Genomic DNA, 17,907 nt, shown 5'->3' with positions numbered 1-17,907 from the left:
AATTTCACGTTTTTGCTTCCATGTGCTTTAATAAAATAATAAAATATTCTTTCACAGTGCAATGAAGAAAACGTTACTGAAAACTGAAATACATCCGAAAACAAACACACCCTTTTAAACAGGGCGATTAGTTTGGTATAAATTCCAACCCTATCAAAAACAGTATCAGTATATTTAGGTGTACAAAATGTTTAATCAAAGGCTCACTAAAACTGAGTTAAATATTAAATTAATTAACCAACAACTGTTTGTTCACTTGTTCGACTCATTGCTGCCCCCTGACCGCCAGTCTGTGTATTTCATGCTGGTGTTTGGTTGCCGTCGCAGGAGAGTGTCGCCCTGGTCAATGTCTTTAGGCTTGTCATAAACAGTTGATATATGAAAATCTGGCCGAGGTTTTTTAAGTGGTTGAAAAGAGCTGAGCTTTTCTCCATGATACCTGCAAAAAAAAAAAAAAAAATTCCTTAGTAACATGCAGGCTTTATTACAAATGTAAGAATTCTGGTGAGGACAATATCTAGTGTAGTCCATGAGTCAATATTTAGTGTTGCATTACACAAGACCACTCGAGGTAATTTTAACATCGTGTTGATCACTGGAGACTCAACATTTCTTCTCAAAATCCTACAATGTCTGATCCATGGACAAAAATTATGGTAATCGTAAAATGTAAAAATTATGTTTTTGTGATAAAAAATTCAAATCTCTATGCCTGCTAGTGCACACGTTGTAACTTAAATATAACCTATGTTCAATAAATTCACATATAATTATTACTTTGAGTTTTAATACATTATTTATTATTTCATTGTTAAAGTTTTAGGAAAACTGGCAGTTTTACTGTACTTTTACTGTAAGCCATGTTCAATTTATATTTGGCATTTACATTTTTATTCATGAAATTAACATTTTTCTGGTCATGGTCCCTGACTCAGCCACGCAAGCCCTGATTTGGACTCAGTTTTGTCTCAGACACTATATGTCCTGATTCAGACTAGATTCATTAAGTTTTTGGGCTTTCTTAAGGTAATCTCGAGCACATTTAACATCTCACATGACCTATAAAAAACTGTCCAGTTTTAATTGTCCTGTGTTATTCCTGTCCAAAAATGCAAGCTGTACATTGATTTATGTGAAAAATGAATTATGTGAAAGTAATTCATTTCGCCCATCCTTAAATAACGCATAGCTCTTTATATAGTGATCACACTGTTGCATTTATCTACATGATTTGTAAGATAATAAATCAGTGTAATATAGTTGGTTTCATTTTCTGAAATACAAAGAGATAAAGAATGAGAATTTTTGGAAATGTTCAAATGTATAATTTTATGTTGAGCAGTGTGGTTCCTGCTTGTTTGAATTTTTTTGGGAAAAAAAAACCAAAACATTTGAAGGCATGAGCACTGACCCGAAGCCTCTTTTACAGTTTGGATGCTGTCCATCATTCTCCAGAGCTTCAGGTATGCCAATGCAGGTTTGGCCAAGACCCTCACCATCCCTCCAGCCCTGCTTCTCCATCACACGCCGCCCCACGCCCTACACACACACACACACACAGAATACAAAATATTTGGTAGCCCTTGTGAGTATAAGTTGACCCCATTCAACAAACCATGTAAAGCTACATGCTGTGTAAAAAAACTAAGGAAATATAATACAGCGGTAAGAAGTATGCTACCTACATTTGACATCTACATTTTTACCTTGGTGAACTTTTCAAACATGCCAATTTTTTGCTGGCTAGACCCCTCTTCCAGGCCCTCCCTTAGCCTTTTCTCATAGCGCATACGAACGTAATCTCTGGAGTCCATGTCACCACCGTCTGCTCAAGAAGAATGTAATAATGATCACATGTCATGACCACAGCCACAGCCTGATCGAACCAGTGCAATTAGTACAGCTAATTCTCTAATTTAATAATATAATTCACCTTCACATCTGAGCACAATGGAAACCATGATGTAACTCCTGCCACAATGTGAATAAGTTAACAGGTTGACTATCAAAGATAATTAGAGCCACCAGTGTCTTATGTCTTAGTGTTATAGTAATAATATGGTAACAACAGTCTACCTTTGTCATAGTAGACACTCATGTCTACATCCCAGTCATCTGCTGTTTGCTCATCAAAATCTACAGAGAAGAAAATTAAAAGAAGAAAAATATTATTACAACTGCCACTGGCATTGAAGGAGAAAGGGACCAGACATCATGACTGTGTAAAAAAAATTTAAATGACAATAAATGACAGTTCCTATTGCTGACTCTGCGCCAAGTGTCTCAAAATGAAATGGGACAAAGCAAGGTAGTAATCTTCCCATGATGCACACTGATCCCATTTGCTTTTACATATCACTAGGAAAGCTGCTTTTTAAAAGATGTCTGCTGCTCTTTTGGTTCAAGGATTTATCTATTTTCCTGCTGCTCTGTAGACTGCTGGATTAGGGAAACCAATGGATCACGCACCGCCCTCTTCCTCCTGCCAGTACTGAGCGTCTGTGTAAAAGACAAGGCCTGATCCTCCTTTCTCCCACTTCAGCTCGATCTCTTCCTCATAGAGCCGTTCTTTGGTGCGCTCCTGAGACGTCACGTCCTCATGAAGAGCCTCATGACGCTCCCATTCTTCACATCGGTCATCATCCTACAGAACACATGCTGTTAGTTCTACCCTTCCACCCAATATTTCAGTACTATAGGTTGACAACAAACTGGTTTGGACTGTTGTGTGGAGTGCGGTGCACATGCATACTCATCAACTTTCAAGTATTAATTTAAATTCTGTTATAACATTTGGATATATATTGTGGCCAACATACATCATCAGGTCCTGACTGGTCCTCACTCTCAGCTTCTGGTGTTTGCTCTCTGACTGGAGGTTCTGGGAGCAAGCCGGGTTTCCTGGTGGATTTTGGCAGGGCCGCACTCCCAGGCCCCGAGATTTCCACTCCTCCTGCTGTAAACACGCTCTCTTCATCCAGAGAAACAACGCATGTGTTGTGGTATTGGTAGGGAACGTTGCCGTAGCGCCGGTGAGAGCCCGTCTTTGGGAAGGTTAGCCCAAGTTTGCGGATGAGGCGCGGAGGCAGACGGCAGGACTGGATCAGCTGAAGGAACACGCTAATAGGAGTCCCCACATTCCCCACAGGCATTAGAGCTGGCGGGTTCAGCTCGGGCAGAGCTTTGAGGTCCGCTTTGGTGAAATGTTCCGTGTGTGCAATGGGTCGCCTCAGCTCGGCCTTCGTTTTATAAGGAAAAAGATCAGGATCTAGATAAAGAGAAAAGCATTAATAATACATCTACAGTAACTGTTATGTCTGTACGCCTATAATAATTAGCGAGCGTGGGTTACATTTTTTAGATTGTAAGCCCTCGTCTAGTGGAATCTCGGGCAAATACAATAGTGTACCGGACAAGAAATCAACTCTTTAGCCAGCAAGCTGCATCTGTCGTACAGCCCAAAGTATTTATCTAAGCAATGCATACGAATGAGCCGTAACTCACCTGTGTGGTCCGATACTTTGATCCTCCTAATTATGCAGCGTTTTGCCAGCCAGTTCCCTTTCGAGTCGATCCACTGGTTACCCCCATACATCTTCGTGAAACGTTCAGATTCTTTTCCTCGTACCACCACAACGCAACAACACGACGTTTCATGTTTACTGTCGCCCTCTGGTTTTTGGTCGCCATTAGCCTCCTTAGCATTCCCATCTCTCGCCTGCTCTTGAGCGGTTGATCCTGTTTGAACGACTTCGGACTCTGCTGTCCTTATACGGACCTCCGGCCGGTGTCGGTAATGGAAACACAAGAACCCTCCACTTTCTATAAACTGGCTAAAATAGTTTCTTAGGTCAGCAGACCGAAAAATTGAAGGAATGTTGTTAACGACAAAATACACACCGTCTTCCGAGTCCGCCATATTTGTTATGAATGTGAATTCAGAAACTGTATTACATATTTTCAAAATAAAAGGCACAAAGATGTTCAACACTCAATCACCGTGAAAAACCTGAATATGACTGTTGAATTTGAAGCAACGCTATTGCTGAACAAAAATCTGTTAAAGATGGCAACAATGTTTAATTTTTTTTATTATACCAAAATTAAAAAGTAAAAAATCGAATTGTATTCAGCTACTAAAAATAAGAAAAACAACACATTTGAAAAGTTTATATTATAATCTAATTTTATTAAAATAGATATTTAAGTAACAAACGTTCTCTCTGGTATTGTAAACTCATGTAACTTTGGTACCGGCTGCTCATGTATTACGTATAGGGTAACATTATTACCAGAAGAATCCATATGGTACAAACAACATATGTGATGGCTTCATTTGATTTTCAACCTATTATTGTCACTAAATCAAGCAATTAAGGATACATGTTTGCATGTCAACACATGAATCCTCCTATTTTGTGCCAGAAAGTCACATTTAGTATGTTCTTTTGGTCTTGTATCAGCACTCTGGTGGAATGAAGTGTGCTGTATTTCACAGCCTTGTCCCTGCTGGGTCCCCTGCCGAGTCCAGGGTGACATTAAGCCTCAAGCCAACAGGAATGTGATCTGTTAAGCCAGCTAGCCGAGTCACATATGTAAACTCCTCAACCTCCTGAAGGATGAAAGGAAGAAACCATATGAATCTTTTTTTTCTTTTAACAGACTCTGTCCAAGAAATGAATGTTTTGCAGTCGAATCATTAGGAAACAATGATTTATTTGTGAATTTAGGATTAAACAAATCAAGCCTATTTAAAATTTTAATGTAATTTTAATGGAAAGTTTGTATAAAATAATAAAAAAAAAAACTAAAATAACCGATGACACAAAAAGGAGAAATGGTTGATATATTGTTTTTCATTGCAAGGGCTCAATTAACTCTGCAAAGCAGATCAAAAAGTGGAAACTTTGCTTAATTAGTCAGACTCAATTAAGAATACAACTATAGCTACAGAAAAAAAAAGGAAAACAATAAAGCAAACTATATAGTATCCTGGGACACTAAGACAATGGGGACTGAGGGAAGACAGTACATTGCAAGTGGTAGTTCCTGAGTAGCTCAACCAGCTAAAACTCTGTTTTACAAGCACCACTGGACCTTAGATCAAAACAATGTCCTTTGATCCACTGCGTGGATGGCAGGTTGAAAGCAAGCAGTGACATGCTTCATGAACATGTAGCATTCACTCTTGCTGCCTGGTAGGTACTATGCAACAGCTAGCCAGCCACTGAAACTGGGAGAAAATTGAGTATCTGGAGCCAAATGGATACACTGTTGCACTCTGGACAGAGATCACTTATCTGTTGGCTTTTTGTTTTTTGGGGTTTAACACTCAAACCAGTTTTTCATTTTTTCATGCTAACCAGGTGTGTTTTAGGCATTGTGGCAAATGATCAAGAATCCAAAGGCCCTCACCCACTCTTGTAGAAGAAACCAAGATGAAGAATTAGAAAGCCCTCACCCACTCTTGGAGAAAAACTGCAGTCAATGCAGAGAAGACGTGTAGTAGATGGGATCTGGTTCTGACTAACACTGGGTGGTGGGAAAAAAAATTATTTAAAACGTACTGTTCGTAAATGATGGGTCAGTGTGCTCTCTCTGTACAGGAGGTAATCGATGCGACGGCCCACCCAGGGCTCCCCAGTCTCAGGGTACACAAAAGGAATAGCATCAAAGGAGACAGGTGGGGCCAGGCGCATTTTACGCTGCTCTTCATCTTCCAGGGTCCTGCAGAAACAATAATAAATCTTTTATTTTAATAAAAGAATCTTTAACATGTGCAAAGATGGTAGGGAAAAGTTATGTTATGAACTGAAAATTCCATTCAAAGTCCACCATTTAGCACTTGATTCTTAAAGTAAATAAGTCAGCATGCAGGCTAGTTACACGCTGTGCATGTATGTGTGTAGTTGGGATTAGTGGTCATGTGACTTTTTGACTGAGAGCCACAAAAGTGAGGGTGTGGTCATTACAAAGATCTTCCCTGCACGGGTCCTATGATCCATAGAACAGACAGATTCAGCATTTTTCCATAATTCACCTGATAATCAGCAAAACAGCACTTCCTGAATGCGCCCTTCCCATTTCCTTTCGTAAGACAGGTGGTACTGTTTTACACTACTGCATTCTCATTGTTTAACATTTTAACAGTTTAACATCAGCATGTTTTCTTTACATGATCTGTGATCTGTGAAAGAAAAAGACAGATGTATGTGGAGAGACTTGCTGTTCTGACTTACATTTTCAGGTTGTCTGGCGTGTTGACATTCTCCTCATACAGGGTGGGCTGCTGCAGGAGAGTGCCTGTGGAGTGGAGGCGGGAGCATAGCTCACAAAGAAAACTCAACAGCTCTAAATAAGCGGAACCGTTATATTCACACTTGAGAAGTCTTTATTGCTTTTGGTGAGTATAATCTAAATTAGGATTTCGTTACAACTAAACCACTAAATATATTGTTGACAATGTTGTTGCACTCCAAGATTTTTCTTGGGGGAGGGGGAAACAGAAAAATTCTGGAAGTCAAGCTTCTATGTGTATACACAACTTAATTTGGTGGGTCTTTTCGTTTGCTTGTTTTGCTTCCCCTATTTCCCCATTCTGAGCAGTGTAAGTGAAGGATTCACACCTATAACCCAGGGCTTTTCTCTACCAGGTCCAGCTCTGCAGGGGTCTGTGTAGTCATTAAACAGACTATGGTTCTGCTCCAGATGGTCATCTATTCATGCAAGACAAGAAACAGACCTAAGCACAATGAGACAACAGCTTAATCTTTGTCTCAATAAACAATGCATTTATTTTCTATTTTCAACATCAAAGTGCACACACAAATGTATATGATGTCTACAGTATGTACAGCACATCAGGAAGACAATTAGTCTGTGTTTTATTCAGGATGGGTTTGTTTTGTTTTCAAACACTCACATAATTGTTCAGCACAAAACACACCAAATGAACAGTGCCTGTGTAATTTATACATATTTTAAAATGATCATTGCATTTGATTTCTTATATCATTATGTAGATCCTCATACAAAAGAGCTATAAAACAACTTCTCATGTAAAATAGAATTGTCCAAATATCCAAAATCTATAAAAAATATATTAAGGTATATTTTCACTATAATACACTATAATAGTGTATTATACACTATAAAACACACATAGGACATACCAGGAGAGCAGTTGTCAAAGTTGAAGTCCCCACAGAGCACATCAAAAACTACCATTTCATCTTCCTGCCTGTTTACCCTTTGGAACTCCTCAATCCATTTGGTCACCATATCCAGCTGGTCATATCGAATGGCTCCATCCCCTAATCGGAAAAATTAGAGAAAAGCCCTCATATCTGCAAATGTGTCTCGTGCACTGAAAAGCTATGTATTCCCTTCCTTATGAGCACAGTTCAAGTTAACAGGCTTGCAAGCCTTAGAAGTAGAACATTAACCTGAAAAGGGTATAAAACATTTCTGACCTTCCAGAGCATGAAGATGGGTGCAGTTAAAAAATCCAACCATTTTCTTCTTTTCCTTGTGTAATCCTATTTGTACCTTGGAAAACCAGCCACTTCAATTTAGCACCTTTGTGTTTTCATACATTTAGCAGCACACTAAGGAACCTCAGAGAATGCGGAATTTGTCGTGCACACCTTGACAGAGAGCAGGCCTTTGGCAGCCAGCGCGTCCTCCCCTCGGCTGTTGGGGAAGCAGTGGTACTGGGCCTTTAGCACGGGGTGACGGCTGGCCAGGAACAGGCCACTGTTGAAGAACTTAAAGGAGCAGCAGACGTCGCAGAGCTGGCAGGCGTAGACCCCGACGTCGCACAGCACGTGGCCGAAGAAGGGCCGCAAGGCATCAGCCAGCTTCGCAGCTGCCCTCTTATCAAACACTTCCAGCAGGCAAACAATGTCCATGCTAGCCGGAAACGATGTAGACACATACAGCGGTGTGTTCTGGTTGCAGCGGTTGAACGGACGGCCTTCGCCCTGCACGATGCTCTGCCCAACTGTCGCCGCCCGCTGCTGGGTGTGCCCCAGGTTGTTGAAGCGAGCCAGGCTGTCCGGTAGCAGGCACAGGTTGGCGGTCACAAACCCCAAGGACAGCTTGCCAGCCTCCTCCCAGACTGTGTTACGGCTCTGTGTCTCCACATGCTGGAGGTAAGCGAAAGGTCGGCGCGTGACCTGGAGCGGGGCCCACAGCAAGAACCCCAGCAAGGCAACCGGTGTGGAAATGAGGAAGAGGACAAGGAAGAGAACGGAGCCGAAGAAGACCTTGAGCGGGTACAGGTAGCAGTAGCACTTTTCCTCCCGTCTTTGCCGACGCTCCAGACTGGTGGAGATGCAGACAGCAATGAGTCGATCCAGGAACCAGAAGCAGGGGAAGATGAGAGCCCATCCCAGGGTGTGGAGAGCCCTTGCAAGGCCACTGGAGAAGGGGGATTCTCTGAGAGACATGCCTCCACATGTAACACTGCAGTGAGGAGATGCCCATTTCACATCCTCCACATTTTCAGCTGAAAGGCTGTGGCCAAATGACCCTGCACATTTAAAAACCGATTTTAGACAAATGTAGTGAAGCCAAAAGGAGGATCCATCACTTAATTGCAGAAGGGTACAATCCTGAGTAACCAATTACAGTACATATACTCAAATGCACAATTTAAGTACATTAGTGGAGTACATGTATTGTTACTTTCTACTCCTGTGGAGAGTAGCAGATAAATGTCCTTAGAAACTGCTGTCAATGTCCTAGAGAGTCTACATTAATTCCTCTATTAATGAAAAGAAAAATGAACACGACAGGCTTTCGATTCAGGAAGGAGTGGACATGCCATCGCAAAGGACAGGGGAATAAGAGACACGCGTATTGTAAAACAAGGTAAATAATAATTCATTTCTGGACATCTGTGCCGCGATTAACACACAAACAAAACACCAATATGCGTAGGTTCTTTTTTTAATCGCAACAACCGGTTGTTCGCTAATCCAATAATCTTATTATCTAACAGACTTGAAGATAAACGAAAACTACATGAGCTTCAACACAACACGCGGATAAGTGTGGAATAATTGCCAAATAACATTTCACACCATTGAAACATAGCTAGCAAAGTGAGTAGCACATGGTAAGAAAAGTTGATCCGAGTATCTAAAACTCCACCTGTGCACTGATATGGACGGTCTATAGCCAGCTAGAATTTGTTAACTAGGTTAGCTAAGATAGCTACTGTTCGGCATAGGTTCGTAAACTAAATAGCGTTGACGCTAACTACTATCTAGCTGTCCTAGGATCCTATATCGGTACATCCGTTTTGCCTATACACTGGCCACCAATAATCGCTAAGACTCGATCTGTAAATGAACTCGTTAAATGTTGCTCGTTAGTAGGGCGGCTAATTTTGCCTAGCAGGCTAGGACAGAAAAGTTTACCTGTTAGGGTACTTACCTGAGTGAGGAAGCCTGTGTTATAATACCATAACCTTACGTTTTTAATGCAAGTAGATAATAGTAGCAATGAATAAGTTCGGCCTGTCAATCGCTTTCAGATGTTCAGATGTGTATTTTACTTTTGCACCTCATGAAAGGGATATTTACAGCAGTGTGTTTCCCCCTTTTCAACTGTTCCAGCCTGTTTCTCCAACAGTATCGTTCAACCAAGAGCCAGTATATTAGGTCATGCGCGCTCCCGACCACGTTCACGTTCAAACACATTCTCGGGGGAGGGAAGGAGGGGGGTCGAGGTGTGAAGGAAATAAATGGGCTAGTTTGTTTCAGAGGTTTTATAAGCTCATCGATAAATTACTTGATAAATTATTTTTGGTCAAGGTCTTTTTTTTTAATTTATCACATTCACATATTTTCAATAGAAAAAACAAAGACCAACCCCCATATCTGACATAAAAGTGTGAATACTAGTAATAAGTAATTAAGAAATAATACGCTAAGTGATACATAGCCAGACTGCCACAGAAGAGAAAAACAGGTGAAATGAGACTTTTAAATAAATAAATAAACAAACAACAACAATAATAATTACATTGTCATGCTGTCAGCTTACATGTTCTCGACAAAAGGTTTTTATTTTTTAATTTTATTTATTTATTTATTAAAGGCTGCCAAATAGTATAAAACCTTCTTGTAGAGCCTCTGACATTATATTTGATATGGCACATGACTTCCCTGATCCAGTGTATGTCAGCAGAACAGGATCTTCTTGGCCAGCAGAGAACAGAAAGCAGAAGGATAGCATGACAGGGCACGCCAGACAATGCAATGAGAGGCGAAGGCTCTACTGCCTTTCTAAATATCCTAGAAAAGGTCTCAAAGGTAATTTGCCAGACATGAACATCTCCGTACATGTTCAAACATGTGCAGCAGAGAGGCCGGGTCCTGCCTGCACTGATCACATGTGGGGTCCACGCTGGAGCTGATCTTACAAAGTCTAACTTCAGACCAACCCATACTGTGTTCAATTTTAAATTGTCTGACAGGAGCTCTGAGCAAAAGACCAAAGAGCCAGTTCCCTGACTTAGCAGCCAGAGCACCCATTTAACCTTCCTAAGAGACAGTCACCGACAAAAACAATGCTCTTATGTTAGCTGCCCAGTAATAATACAGGAAGTTCAGTGCCATCCCTCCCGTGGTATGAGTCAATTTGATAAATTCTACACATTTCTTTTAGTCTAAATCAACTCTTGTTATCTATATGACCATAAAAGCTATATGGTTTTATTAATGCATAATAAATAAAGGTGCTTCTCCTGAAAGATGACTTGTTAATGTTCCAATTAATCAAATTAGAGGTCAAATCAAGCCAAGAGGCTTTTTATTTTTGTCATATCGCCCGATTCCTTAGCACACTACAATAACCAGTAGGCTGTTCGTCACCTAACCCAGGTCTCAACCGATCAAGCACGTCGCGTCGGATCATCATCCCCCAAATATTGAATTCACCTGTGTGTCATTTAGAAACATGTATATAAGCTTGTCTGAAAGTTTCTCGCGATGGGGGAGTGTTGCTGCCAGTTGTTTCCCAGGTTACCCACGGTGTATCGTAGCAGTATCGAGTTACTGTTTCCCGTCTCTGATTTTTGCCTGCCCCCTTTTAGATTGTCTTTTTGGCTTTGATGCGGACTGTTTTTCCACTGTTTGAGCTATTCTGAACCTGGCCTATTTTGTTTCGACCTTCTTCCACTACGTGGAACTACAATAAAAGCCCTGTCTCTTATCCGCAAGCGTCTGATTTTTGCCTGGCCTGTTACAATTTTTATTTCGGCTATATAAAGGTATACAGCAAAGCTAAAGAACATTCCTTCAGGACCATGGTGTAACACTAAGTGTGGTTCCTGAGTATGTACTGTATTATTGATGAAAACAAAGGAGTCATAGACGTATTGCCTTATAATGTGTGTGTGTGTGTGTTAATATGAACAAAATTAAATAAAGAATAATTTTGTACACTATATATGATGGTTCATGCTTAGCACCACAAAAAGGCACGCAGTGTAGTTTTATTTCCCATGCTGACAGTTACCACTGGAAGAGCGGATTTCTGTCAGTCCTGGCCATGTAGCACAGGCAGCTAAACAGGAGCAGCAGATCCTTCAGGAGGCATGGAGGGACCGTCATAACCAACACCCGTCGCAGGACGTCCGGGCAGTTGTAGTTCAGCTCACAGGCCGGGTCTGGGCGTTGTTTCAGTATGCCATACGTGTTGATGATGAACTCTGCGAATGGCGGGTGAAGCGTCCTGCTGTAGCCCAGCGAACAGAGCTTGTCCGTTAGCTCTGTGTGACGCTTGGTCAGCTCCAACCTGTATGCCTCCTCCACTTGTCCGGTAATGGGATGTGTAGAGACCTGCCAAGGAGATCACAATGAGGTAGTGTTCATTCCAGAGCACTATAGAGAACTCATTTGTACACTATAGAGTCTCATTTATACAGCATTGTGTGGATTTCAGAGTCAAAGTGTGCATGTGTGGGAAATAGCATAATTAAGTTTTATAAAACTTGTACTCGTATCTGCTTGCCTTTTTCTTTTTATAAATCACAGTCTTCTTGACAATGTGAACGTGTGAGTGAGTCTCGTATCCTGCCCTCTTACTGCCCACAAATATCTATAAATGGTCAATGCAAATTACCTCATAACTACTTAAACTCTATCAAATAGTTTAAAGCAGTGGGTGGCCAACTCTGATTCTGGATATTTACCACACTGCAGTTTAGTTCAACTCATTAATTCAATTAATGATGGCATTTAGTAGCATCTGAACATTAGAGTCAAGTGTGTGGAAACAAAATTCTGCAGGTAAGTTGGAAAACCCTGGTTTAAAATTTCATGATTGACAGAAACAAATTAGTTTTTTCCTTTTAATTCCCTTTAGTACTCATTGTTGGAGCCATTCATTGTGGAGATAAGTACACCGAACCTGTCCCAACAGTTCACCTACTGCAGAAAGCTACAGCTTACGCTCATCTGCCATATTAGGTTGGCTACACCCACCTGCACTATCTTGTCTCCGATGTTGAGCACAGTGAAGCCATACAGTCTGGGCTGCTCCTGGAAGATGTAGGAGAGGATCCTACGGTCCAGCTGGAAGACGATCTCCCCGACCAGCCGCTCTGGATCTGTAGGTCAGATCAGGCAACAATTCAGTCTCAGGGGCAGTGTTGCTCACACGTAGCAGTGTAAGAAGCACGAAGTGCAGAAGAGTCCTCCTGTGCAAATCTGATTGCACGTGTAAATGCAAAACGACTGCTGTAAAATCACTTTTCATGGAATATGTCTGTTCTTGATAAAGTTGGTTCGAGTTCTGTTATATTTCCATTGTGCATTCTAAGTGTTAATTAAAAATTATATTGCATTCTGTTCATTGTATGGTGCCAGTCAGCAGAGGGCAGAAGAAAATTTGAAACAAACAGCAATTTCACCAACCTTTCACTTTTTGGTAGGAAAAAGAGCAGCTAGGTATCTCGTTGATGGGAACAGGAGGTCTGTTTGGTGAATCTTTGTCAGATGATAGATTGAGAGGAGACGATGTGCGATGGGGCCTTTTGAGAAGTCCGCTTCGGAATTGGCTTTCATCAACAGAGTCATACCAACGAATCCTCTCCTTCTTCCCTGGATTATAGTCAGTGTGCGTGTATGTGTACGCATAGGGTTAGGGCTAGGGCTAACTGATCAATAGGAAATTGTCCTTTCTTTAAAAACTGAACCTGACCATTTTCAAATGTTTTCATTTTACAGCATTTTAAATGAGGCCATATGTGTAGTGTAACATTTTAGCAAGGGGCACATAAGAAAAAAATACGTATTTAAATGGTTTTAAAAAGACGTGTGTAGATGTTTTTGCGTTCGCTCGTAAAAGCTGAGCTTGAAGCCATCTACACCGTCCTTCAATCCAGAAAGTCCTCTCGATCTCAGCAAACGTTTCTGTTTGCGCTAACAGCAGAAGCATGTTTGATTTTGAGAAGCGACGCTATATATTAAAATCCGAGATCAAAGTGAAATTCGATGAGGTGCTCTATACCACTAAGATTATTTAAGGGAAGTCAAAATCTAATGCATTGTACATCGCTTTTGACGATACACATTGTTACAAAGCAGATGTACTAATGTCTAAATCCTTAATATGCAAGCCTGAAGCAAAGCATTTGCAAGCGGACGCAGTTTGTATGGGAACGCAAGGTCACTGACTTTTTTTTTACCACGGCCCTTTAGGAGCTCATTAAAAAGAATTATATCGGTGAACTATTGCTGGGATCACGCCTCTTGGGATAAGTAATCGAGCTTTCAGTTTAGAAATGAAAACGTTCCCGAACCACTTGACTCGTCACGCTGTAGGCTACCTGCATTTTCCATGGCACTGCCATTGGCTGAAAAACTGTCCAATTTAGAACGAAGGTCCAAGTTCTCCTTCGCGATACACAGCATCATTTTCAAATCATCAACCTCTCGTCGTAGTATGTCGTTCTGAATCCGCAGCGACTCATTATTCTCCTTGTCCATTCTGGTGAACCAGAATCAACCGCCGGCCAGTGAAGGAGTAAAAGTGTTCACCTGAGTCGGTCGATTATCTATTTCAATAGCACGTTAACAGAAACGCAAACGCCTTTATGATATCACAAGGAAAGCGTCATGACTCACCATTTTAAGAAACACGTAAATTAAATATAATGTCAAACTTAAAAACAAACTCACAAATAGTTGATCAGGAAAAAAAAATGCTGTTTCATCTTTTATCGGACGGACTAGAAGATAGTTGTTATATATCACTTGAAACAGTAAAAAAAATCAAAGATTAACAAACGACAGCAATCCTCTCATCTTTCCCATCAAAAATCAAAACTATAATTAAATATTGATTGAAGAAGCAAAGTATACATTAAAATATCACAGCAGAATACTAAAATGCCACAAAGAAAGAATAATAAGAATCTACAGAAAAGCATTAACAGTCACAAACTAGGAAAAAGGAAAATTCTGCTTTAAGGCACACGCTGTGATTTTATGGTAAAGTGGTGGCTTAGTAATGTGACCTGATACACCATTATAGAGGAAGCTTAGACTGAGCCTGGATAGCTAGGGATAGTTTCAGAATAGTTACAGATTTTCATTTTTTGTATTTGTTGTTTCTTGTAAATTACTGGTTCATGAGAAGTATTTTGTAATGTGAGTTGAGATTTCTTGATGCACCTGAAAGCAACAGTCTTAAAGAACATTTCAATAAAATGTTCATAGTTATACACCTCTATACATAAAATATAGTTAAATCACAGACTGTGAACTTAAGAACAGAATTATTCTTTAGGAATCTTGTTTAAGGCTTGAACAAAATTGCATACATAACCACCCAGACACTGGAAGTGTACTCTTAGTTACGGCTTCGGCCAACAATTTGTAAGATGAACAGAAAGATGTTGATGATGTCCAGGTAGAGGTTTAGTGCGCCAAAGACATATTCTTCAGGATTCAGAGAGAGCTTCTTATTCCCCAGGAGCAGCTGGGTGTCCACAGCCAAAAACTGCAACACAATTAAAACTTAATTATTTATAGGTGGCATTCAACCATAAATCAAATCCCATAAGGAAGCCCAGCAGAGGGCATAGACAGGGAGGAAGATCTTACGCAGGTAAAGATCAGGGCGCCCAGCGAGGCATAGACGATCTGCAATATATTGTTGCGAATGAAGATGCAGAGGATGCCGAAGACGAATAATACGATCATGCAGACAAACAGCACCCCAACACAGGAAGTGAAGTCATACTTGCTCTGCAGGGTTTCAGAGGGTAAAAGGTACAATAGTGATTTGTTTATCTGTCTCATGACATTTTCTCTGAGAGCAGGTAACAGGGCATTTATAACGCAGTGAGGCAAAATAGAGTGACCCGAGAGCACAGACCTGCAGGGAGAAGACGACCACTGTGAAGCAAACCACAACGGTAATGCCAACAGCCATGATGACGGTGTAGGTATCATAGAAACTGGCTATCATCCCCGTCATGTAGGACATGCTCAGAGTCAGGATGGACTGAAACAAAGTCAGGCTATGTAAGGACTGTAAGATCTTAAATATTTAAATTTGAAATAATTACTTTACTTTTGTGTGATTCAACTCCATGGACCTTGTGTAAAACATGTGTTCACAACACATAACTCAGAATAATAATGAATAGTGACACATATTTCAAGTCATTTAACAAGCCTGAACTTATTATACAGCCAATTAAAGGTTAGAATATCTCAGATGTTCACACCCAGCTGACAGCAACTGTCACTGCCCTCTTGAAAGTAGGCCACTCTTTACAAACACACTGGCCAAAATGGCTAAATAAAAAGGCCAAACAAGTCACGACAGCATGCCCTGTGGGATTTACCAAGGCGACCATATTCCATGGATGTTTGCGGCGGAACTCTCCACAGCAGCTGATGCTGATAAGTGGGATGATGAAGATGAGGTAAGACACCCAGTAGGTCCAGCTGTTCTGCCTCACAAATGCTTTGATGTTTGTGTTGAAGGTGAAAAGAGCCACAAAGGAGAATGTAACTGTGAGCTGCACAGTCAGAACAAGAAAGACCTGTGTTGAAAAATGGAGAACAAAAAGAGATTGAAAAATTTTGTTTTGAAAAAATGGAATTAAATACTGAAAAGGTCTGCAGAGTGTCTATGAAAATATTAATAAGTATCTAGTCTGCTGCAAGATTAAGATGTACATATTGTTTTTCCAACACTGAGAGAACACTGCTTGGCTATTATACTGTGTGTTCATGTTTTTTAACCACCTGCTGGGAATTACCTTACGAACAAAAGCTCGTCTGACCGATTTGTCATCAAACCCTGAGAGAGTGATCTCCTGATTGTCATACACTGGCGGAGGATCATCACTTTGTTGAGGATGGTTTATTGGATCTGCTTTTACAAAACACACTAGTTAACTCGGTCAAGAGCCAGAAAATATGACACCTATATAAAGACTGATAAAGTCTTACATATAACATTTACCATTGGTTGGGTAAAGGACTGGCCCCGGCTGTGGGAAAGGCGCGTGTGGAAAAGGCGCGTGTGGAAAGCCGGGAGCAGCCTGGCAATACGCGGGAGGTCCAGGAACACCGGGCATTCCGGCATAGTTCGGAGGTGGAATGACAAATCCTGGGGGAGGTGGCTGGTCGAAGCCGTGGCCTTCTTGCGGGACATCTTCAACAAGCTTAACGTATCCACTTTTGTCCTGCGCCATGGTTGGGGCTATATTCGAGGTGCTAAAAATGAATAATGTAGCTAACCTAATGAAAATAAAGAGCACGTTAGGTCGCATTACAATGATTGGTTCTATGACTGATAAGTTTAAGTTTCACAAAGAGCCTAAGATCGAATTACCGTATAATGTTACACTGGCGAAATACAACCGCTAGCTAACTAGCTAAACCTAGTTAGCTAAAAAGTTACCTTTAACGTGACCTCGTAGTCTTTAACGTTATTGCTACTGTTCGCTTTGTATTAGCTGGCGTTATCTGTCCAGTTTCTTCGCCAGTGATCGGGAGTGATGGTTACGATTAACGACAGCCTACAGTGTTCATTTGAGCTCGCCATTTCCCCTACTATACCCGAACAAGGAGTTAAAACATTACTTACTACTTCTAACGCTTTAGCTGTTGTGCGCTGGGAGTTGGCAAATGTTGTCCTAACATAAAGTGAAACAACACTTTCAATTCTAACAGATGATGAGAATCGATTTCTTTCACTACCCACAACACTGGCACCGCGCGAAATTACGCCATTTCTTTTGGTGGGCAGCGCAATACAAGTCTCTGAAAACCGGGGTGTGGGCGTGGCAAGAGGCGGGGCGTGTGGAAAAGATGACGTAGGCAAGCAAATAAGTTACTCCTATTGGTCGGAAAATGCTGTCAGGAAGACAAAAAAGGTCGCCGGTGTCGTGCCGAATTTCGACTCAATGGTCTTAATCTTACATTCACTTTCAGTACGAAAGCTGCCAAAGACAGTCTTTATTACCTTTAATTAACACGTGGACCATAACCACACAGTATTTCAATGCAGTTATAATTTGTTTTGAAACAAATTAGATCATGCTAGATAATAAAGTCGAGGAGAGACCAGCTCTACTGGCTAAGTAGGAAAACTTCAAAAGACTTTGATTGTGAACTAACCCAAACACGGATGTGGCAACATAAACTAGGGGATAACATAAAAGAGGGATGAGTTTGATCACAGAAATGTATTTAAATATAATTAGCATATGTTGCATATGAGATGATAGGTGTGGCGAATTGCAACTTTTTGTTTGTTTATTATTTTTTATTTTTTATTTATTTATTTTTATTCTGATCTTCGATAAATTGTTATTTACCTATTGAGGTTCATGGCATGTATCGTATTCTGTAATCTGTAGATATTACA

At 40.8% G+C, this 17,907-nt stretch overlaps 4 protein-coding genes across 6 annotated transcripts; all 4 read right to left on the bottom strand.

Annotated features, from left to right (window-relative positions):
• Positions 1-17: 17 nt before the first annotated feature.
• Positions 18-3,922, bottom strand: gpatch3 (G patch domain containing 3). Its single transcript, XM_027005359.2, has 7 exons — positions 3,505-3,922; positions 2,820-3,268; positions 2,470-2,644; positions 2,077-2,136; positions 1,707-1,825; positions 1,412-1,539; positions 18-439 (listed from the first exon to the last, which is right to left on the bottom strand). Exons 1-7 carry the CDS (start codon positions 3,917-3,919, stop codon positions 253-255), a joined length of 1,533 nt encoding a protein of 510 aa, XP_026861160.2. The 5' UTR covers positions 3,920-3,922; the 3' UTR covers positions 18-252.
• Positions 3,923-4,227: 305 nt separating this feature from the next.
• Positions 4,228-9,707, bottom strand: smpd5 (sphingomyelin phosphodiesterase 5). Its single transcript, XM_027005389.2, has 8 exons — positions 9,442-9,707; positions 7,647-8,533; positions 7,473-7,548; positions 7,173-7,313; positions 6,627-6,716; positions 6,240-6,303; positions 5,568-5,727; positions 4,228-4,612 (listed from the first exon to the last, which is right to left on the bottom strand). The coding sequence occupies exons 2-8, from the start codon at positions 8,448-8,450 to the stop codon at positions 4,493-4,495; spliced, it is 1,455 nt and encodes a 484-aa protein (XP_026861190.2). The 5' UTR covers positions 8,451-8,533; positions 9,442-9,707; the 3' UTR covers positions 4,228-4,492.
• Positions 9,708-11,476: 1,769 nt separating this feature from the next.
• LOC113574402 (speriolin-like protein) lies at positions 11,477-14,003 on the bottom strand. Its single transcript, XM_027005304.2, has 4 exons — positions 13,844-14,003; positions 12,930-13,115; positions 12,498-12,622; positions 11,477-11,852 (listed from the first exon to the last, which is right to left on the bottom strand). Exons 1-4 carry the CDS (start codon positions 14,001-14,003, stop codon positions 11,526-11,528), a joined length of 798 nt encoding a protein of 265 aa, XP_026861105.2. The 3' UTR covers positions 11,477-11,525.
• Positions 14,004-14,205: 202 nt separating this feature from the next.
• On the bottom strand, positions 14,206-17,303 carry grinab (glutamate receptor, ionotropic, N-methyl D-aspartate-associated protein 1b (glutamate binding)). 3 transcript variants are annotated; one of them, XM_027005259.2, is made up of 7 exons: positions 17,125-17,303; positions 16,498-16,775; positions 16,292-16,407; positions 15,872-16,072; positions 15,397-15,525; positions 15,123-15,266; positions 14,206-15,018 (listed from the first exon to the last, which is right to left on the bottom strand). In XM_027005259.2, the coding sequence occupies exons 2-7, from the start codon at positions 16,727-16,729 to the stop codon at positions 14,869-14,871; spliced, it is 972 nt and encodes a 323-aa protein (XP_026861060.2). In that variant the 5' UTR covers positions 16,730-16,775; positions 17,125-17,303; the 3' UTR covers positions 14,206-14,868. The 3 variants fall into 3 exon arrangements, with proteins under 3 accessions (XP_026861060.2, XP_026861062.2, XP_026861061.2); XM_027005261.2 differs by having other exon boundaries at positions 16,292-16,404; XM_027005260.2 differs by lacking the exon at positions 17,125-17,303 and adding an exon at positions 16,939-17,112.
• Between the last annotated feature and the right edge of the window lie 604 nt (positions 17,304-17,907).

Source organism: Electrophorus electricus, chromosome 5, assembly GCF_013358815.1.
Source record: "Electrophorus electricus isolate fEleEle1 chromosome 5, fEleEle1.pri, whole genome shotgun sequence".
Classification (NCBI taxonomy): domain Eukaryota; kingdom Metazoa; phylum Chordata; class Actinopteri; order Gymnotiformes; family Gymnotidae; genus Electrophorus; species Electrophorus electricus.
Note: the sequence above shows the minus strand (reverse complement) of the source record. Positions and strands in the feature narration are given on the sequence as shown.